The 7,258-nt window shown below is 33.6% G+C and overlaps 1 protein-coding gene across 1 annotated transcript in view; it reads left to right on the forward strand.

Annotated features, from left to right (window-relative positions):
• The window catches only part of LOC150109447 (1,5-anhydro-D-fructose reductase-like), a 193,934-nt gene extending 188,122 nt beyond the window's left edge, over nt 1–5,812 (forward strand). The window contains exons 7-8 of the mRNA XM_090402383.1: nt 4,698–4,779; nt 5,696–5,812. Coding sequence (XP_090258509.1) covers nt 4,698–4,779; nt 5,696–5,812 — 199 coding nt within the window. The remainder of the gene's footprint in view (nt 1–4,697; nt 4,780–5,695) is intronic.
• Nucleotides 5,813–7,258: the final 1,446 nt, after the last annotated feature.

The following is a 7,258-nucleotide window of genomic DNA, read 5'->3' on the forward strand; positions in this document are numbered from 1 at the left end:
ACCTCCTTAACATGTAGAAACAAAAAGATTCTAGTTCCATTGTATAAAGCCTTGATCAGGCCTTGTATGGATTACTGTGTGCAGATTTTGTCCTTTTTCGTGGATGAGAATATATTCGAAAGGGCCTGAGAAGACTGACTAAGACAGTAACTGATCTTTGGGATGTGGAATATGAAGACAGATTGAGGATGTGCAGTTTTGCAAAGCCTTATGCGTAGGCGGAAGAGAGGGTTATGATTAAGACATTTAAATTAGTAAAGGGTTATCCAATTTAATGTGCAAGAATTTTTTTCACAGCTTGACAGAATGGCGTAGAACAAGGGAGACATCCCTGGGTTGTATAAGGAAGATATGAGCAGGGACATAAAGAGCATTGCCTGACATCATAGTGAATGCTGAGACGCTGAATGTTTTAATGGGCTTTTGTTTAACACTGTGTACCTGCCATGATGAGTCTTTTGAATCCTTGGAGGGCTGGTGTTAATAATAATAATAATAATAATAACGACAACTTGCATGCTATTTAATTCTATTTTTCTGTTGACAATGCCTGTGATAAATAGGCAAAATTCTACTAATAAACAAGTAATTTTATGTCAGTCCTCCATCCTTTAATAGGATGGAGGACTGACATTGAAGATTCTGCTAATAAAGAATTAATTTTGTGTTAAGACCTCCATCCTTTATTCATTTTAATTATGTCCACTTATGTTCCTATCTTGAAAAGACATTTTTTTTTTACTTGTTATTGCATTGTGAGGATAGGCAATGAAACAGAGACTATGAGAAAAGAACAAGTTGTAAGAGTGTGTTTTGCAGAGCTGTGAGGACTACATTTTGGTTTATAATGAGTGGAAGGAAGAAGTTGCTGAAGACTGTTGAGTATATTGTTAACAATTGATAATAAAGTGGTCTGCCTATGTCCTGGAACACTATGGAGTTATCTGAATAACAGTAATAATAATAATAATTATTATTATTTATTATATATAATAAATATAAGTATAAATATTATATAATTATATTATTATTATTATTATTATTATTATTAATTACTACTACTACTACTAATAATAATTTTTTTTTAATAATAATAATAATGATACATATGATACATTAATTACATTTGCTTACATGAGTTACTTACATTACGTACATTGGTTTACATATAATGCATACGTTACATACATTGGTTTTCATGTGATACATACATTACATGCATTTGGTTACATATGATACATCTTGGATGAGAACTAATTTCTTTGCTTTCATCCTCAAAGCTTATATGTAAGCTTATCTGAGGATGACACCAGTTGGTTATTATGAATTTTTTTTTTTTTTTTTTTTTTGCTGTGTTGGGTAGCTGTGAAATCTGTGATTGAGAACTTCGTCTGCGCACACTCACACATACACGCATGCACAATAACTTGGAATGCATTGATGCATCGCTGAACTGGAAGCCTGACCGAATTATTGTGTTTCATTAAATTTGTATGGTATTTTGGGTGCGTGTTTCTTGTTCATAGTATGTCCTTAGAGCTCTTTTCAGGCTATTGTAATTTATATGGTTTCTGTATTCAAAAGGTAATTTGTTTATCATGTCTGGAATGTAGAAGTTTCGCGTGGCCTTTCTGTAGTGATTATTGTATTTATATGTGATATAATTAGTAGTCTGAGGTCTTGTTATACAGTAAGTATTTCTGACTGTCCTGTAGTTGGCATCGAAGTGATGTTTTAGCAAAGCTGCATAGTGACATAAATGTTTTGCTGTCAGTATTTATTGTTCTGACATTGCAATGTTTATAAGGTCGTGATTTTCTCTTTGTTCCCAAAAGATCAGTTTTGCCATTTTGTATTGTAGTGATATTAATCTATTTAATTTGTAGGGTGCGCAGAAAGCATACGTTGTTATAGCGTATCTTAGTATATTTTGGCATAGGGCTTTGTATATTAGTGTTTTTAGGCATATGGGAACTATGTCTTTTAACCTGTAGAGTTTGGCACTTATTGTTTGGAGTTTGTTGTGTAGATGGTTTATGTGGCTATTCCAGTTCATATCTGCATCGAAGTAAACTCCGAGGTATCATATTGTTTCAACCTGAGTGATTGTAGTGGTTTTGCTGTTCTGTGTGTTTTGTATGTTGGAAAGTGGATGTTGGATGGTTATATATTTGTTATCAACTGGTCGAGTCAGTGGATTTCTGAATATCATTAATTTTGTCTTTTCTGAGTTTAGGTGTATGGAGTTTTTCGTGAGCCAGTCTATGATCAGATTTATGTCATGTTGCATATTTGTTTGGGCTATGCTTGCGCTATTATGGATGGATATTATTGCTGTATCGTCTGCGTTTTGGAATATCTTACCTTTGCGTGGTAGCTGATTAATATCGTGCGTGTAAATGTTGAATAGAGTTGGGGAGAGTACAGCTCCCTTTTCTAACAAGGTTGGATGTGTAAGTGTATCGAATGCTTTAGTTAGATCAATAAAGACTACCATGGCAATTTTGTTTTTGTGTAAGGCGGTATTAATTACGTCTGTAAAGTCTTCCAAGAGAGATGTTGTTCCCTTATTTTTCTGAAAACCATATTGTGTTTTGGAGATAATATGAAAGATCTCAGTGTATGCTGTGAGTTTCTTCAGTATGATCCGCTGCATAATTTGATTGATAATTGGTAATGTTGCTATGGGTCTGTAATTGCTGATTAAATTTCTTTTTCCATGTTTGTATATGGGTGTGATTATGGCTGTCTTTAGCATGCTTGGTATCTGTCCTGTTTTAAATATTTTATTTATTAGTTTTAGTAGGATAGGACTTAAACTAGTTGCATGTTGCTTTATATCTTTAGGTCTGATAGCATCTATTCCTGGGCCTTTGTTTGGTTTGATTTGATTTACTGCAGAGAGAAGTTCTGCTTCTTTTATGGTTGGGAACCATAATGTCTGTTTTGATTGTGGTCAAAGTGGAGGGTTTCGTTTTGTGATTGGGGGAATATTTCTGCGTAGTTCTAGGATGGAGTCTGCAAAGTATTGGTTAAAGTCATTTGCTAGTTGTTGGATAGGTTTTGCGTCTTTCATGAAGCTGTGTTTTATGGTGTCGGAGGCGGTGGTGTTGGGAACAAAATCTAGCATCTCATTGATCAGATGCCAGGTTTGTTTCATGTTGTTTTGTGCAGAGGTTAGTTTGTCTCTGTAGTAGCTTCTTTTTGCATTTCTGATTTGTGTTGTAAGGCGATTCCTTGTTATCTTATATTCAGTTTTTAAAGCTGTGTTATTTGGATATCGCTTTAATTTTTTCCATAAAGCGTCCTTTCTGTGTATTTCTAGGATTAAGTTTTGTGTTATCCAAGGATTTTGTGTTGTTTTGGAACGAATTCGGATTTTCTTTGTAGCTTTCTTATATATTTCCTCCAGTGTGAGTTTAATGTTGTTGTATAAGATATCTGCTGAATCTGATGTCAGGTGTTCCCAGTTTGTTTTTCTTATTTCGTGGTTGACTATTTCTTCATCTATTATTCTGTCACTTTTCTTCTGTGGGACATTGCAGGGATATTGTCTTGGTGTGCAGGTTTAGAGCGGTGAAGAAATGGTCTGCTACTTTGCACATAATGACTGATGCAGTGTAACTATTTGGTGGTGCTCAGACGTTTATATGATCTAATTATTATTATTATTATATCAACAGTATGTTACTATATTATTATAATAATAATAATTATAATTACTTAAATTAAGGGGATATTAAATCCCACATAGTTTTAAAACCGAATAAGAAACTCAAAGATCGGAATCAGAGAGTTTCTTGCCTACCTAAGAATAGCGATCTGAACTTCCCCCACCTTTGCAACGAGTTGCCCGGTATTGTACTACGTACTAGCATCACTTGCATTGGCTAACGCTAGTGTCGCCGATACTTTATAGTTTACTATATATTTGGCAAGAAACTCTCTGATTCCGATCTTTGAGTTTCTTATTCGGTTTTAAAACTATGTGGGATTTAATATCCCCTTAATTTAAGTAATGTTTTCATTGCCGAAATGAAGCTTATTAGCTCTTTATACTTAAGTAATAATTATAATATTATTATTATTACTGTTAGATCCAATGGAGTCAAAGACTCATCTAGGAGATCCTTTTTGTCATATGCACACAGCTAATTCATACTGCACCTTAAACACACTTAAATTTTCTGCATACACCACCCTCTCAGGCAAGGCATTCCAATCATTAATAAATATTTATAATGCTCATTATTTTTTGAAGTGACTCCCTCCCATTCCCATGAAATAATACAAATGTATTATTTTTATTATTGTTAATATATTTTTAAATTTTTATTTACTTTTTACATAATCTGGAAATCTTGCTTTAGATACCAAACATGGAACTTTTACAAACAGGCCTTCAATAAGAAGGACCTTGGTCTCACACTGGGTTTTGAAATTCATCTTCCAACTAAAGACATACACAAACATCCATACCATAACAGGATTCAAACCTGCAACCTGTTGTATGGAAAGTAGTTGCGTTAACTACTCATCCAACCAGGTTGGCAATTTACTTATCTGTTGTGACTTTCCATATTAGTATATTTCAGTCACGTAATATACAAAAGATATCTTAATATAAGTAAACTTATATTCATTATTCACTTAGCTATATAATTTGAAATTTAATGTTTGAAAATTTTTTGTTCTAGGGAAAGGAAAAGAGGACCAACATTATACAATAATCCAAAGATTAAAGAAATTGCTGTTAAACATGGAAAAACTGTAGCTCAGGTAAATATGATACAGAAATTAGTTCTTCAATTGAAATACACATAGCTGTCTCTCTCTTACTCTTTTACACACACACACATACACAATGCACAGTATACATGTGTGTGTGTGTGTGTCGGTGAGAGAGAGAGAGAGAGAGGGAGAGTGATTCAAAGAGAGTCAACAGTATGTTACTATATTATTGTGTTGACTATCACACAAATATTCTTGGTATGATGATGTAGTAGATATAAACAATACAGTTGGTAGTAAAGAGAACACTTTACTATTGATATATTGAGTTGCAGAGAAAACTTATGCTAAGAATGAAAGAGAATTGATTAAGCTATTGCAAGACAACTTTCTCAAGCAACATGTGAAAAAGAGAGCAAGAGCTTAAGGTCAAAGAGTTAGATTCATTCATAACATAAGAAGGATTCTCAATTAAAGGTATGACTGTTTTGTCACCATTTGTGACAGTGATCATGTTGTGCTGACCTGAAAAGTAGCTAAGTATATGGATGTTTCAATTAAGAAAGATTACATACTTTGTTTAGTCCCATATTACAATTACTGAATGGAATATGAATATCAGCAGTTTACAGGAAGCTTTTGGGGGGGGGATAGAAAATTCAGGAATAGGGACTGATGGAATATCAGCACATATGCTAAAGAATCTTTAGCTGAACTAGTTAGTTAAGTCTCTGATCAGACTTCCCATAAGAATGGGAAAAAAAATGTATGACAGTCCCATTGTACAAACTGCCAACCTACTGGTATCCATTTCTGAGTGCTGGTGAAGATTTTAGAAAAGCTGATAAGAACTTGCAACAGAAATGGGTTGATAGACAAACTATACCTTGCAAGGAACAGCATGGGTTTACTAAAGTGAGGTAGCATCTGAGCAATTTTCTCATATTTTAAAATAATGTTATAGTTGGATAACAATAGAGTTGGATACACTATGGTAGTAGTGGATTTTGCTAAGGCATATGACAGAATACTACTTGAAAGGATGTTGCATAAACTAGAGGATATAGGAACTAGAATATAAACTACTGACTTGGATAAGCAGGTGACTGATGGACAGGTATCAGAATATGGTAGATGGGGGATTGTGAATCTGCCAGATTTAATGTGACAGGGACAGGGGCGGCTCATGCATAGGCACTGCAGAACTGCAGCACCCCCAATTTGTCTCGATATATAAATATATTTATTAATTTATTTATATTTGCTTAATATTTAATTTTATCATCAACAATCCTATACAATTCTCTTATTTTGTATAAAAAATAATAAAAATCCATCTTTTAGCATTTAGGAGGGCAAAGGACGCTAGCAGCACTGTATTTACCACAGTGTCATATTGCTACGCGCACAAACATATGCACGTCATAGTGAGATGCGAGCTATTAGTGTAATGCGGCACTGTCCGTCGCTCAGTTCCAGTGTTGTTTATATGCAGTTTGTGCCAGTAGTAGAGTGTTCGTAGTGCTTATTGTGTTTACTCCGTCTCTTTAAATATTTGGACATTACAATTCAAGACATAGCATTTATAGTTTTTATTTTAAAAAATTATTGGGTTTATGATAATGGATTTTATTTTTAAGTAATTTTGAATTATACTAAACTGTATAATTTTATCGATAATAAACAATATTTTTTCATGAAATAAAACAAGAAGAATATATTTCATTTTTAAGTAATTTTGAATTATACCAAACTGTATAATTTTATCGATAATAAACAATATTTTTTCATGTTTAATTTTTTTTTTTTAATTTTTACCATAATTTTGATATTTTATCCAAACACATATACATTGTACTTACAGTGTGTATGTATATTTCGAAAGTTGCAGCACCCCCACGATATCAAGGCAAACATCGCCACTTCCCAGGGATCAGTTCTTGGACCATTGTTGATCAATCTAATTTTCCCAATATCTTAATGATATTGGGAAGGACCTGACAAGAGATCTTCAGTTCTTTTCTGATGATTAAAAGATAGGCAAGGTAATCAGGGATGCAACTGATATGCAGCACTAATAGAATGACTTGAATAGACCGAAAATGTGGGTAAATGATCATGGCTAACAGTTCAGTGTTACTAAGTATAAAGTTATGCATTTGGCATAATGAGATTTCCAGTAGCATATTATATTGGTGATTATATTGAGAAATAAGTGCAGAGAATGAATCTAATCAAGTAAGAAGCAATGTGAAAGAGCTGAAGAGTAAGAAAGGAGAGATAAAAGTGGTAGTTATGAATGAAGAAGTAGATAGTATGAGTATAGAGAATGAGAGAACAAGTGTGCAAGATGAGGAGGAAAATGGGGAGACTCAGGGAGGGCAGGGGAAGAACACATCATTAGAAAAGTTGATGCTCCAAGAGGGTGTGAATGCATGGGGAGACAAAAAAAATGGGAAGGATATGACCTGGGATAAAGGGAAAAACAGTTGGATTTGAAGAAGGTTTAAGATGAATAAGAAGAAAA

The sequence above is a fragment of the Typopeltis vanoorti genome, chromosome 2 (assembly GCF_054136105.1).
Source record: "Typopeltis vanoorti isolate ZY-2024b chromosome 2, IOZ_Tvanoo_1.0, whole genome shotgun sequence".
In the NCBI taxonomy this organism is placed as follows: domain Eukaryota; kingdom Metazoa; phylum Arthropoda; class Arachnida; order Uropygi; family Thelyphonidae; genus Typopeltis; species Typopeltis vanoorti.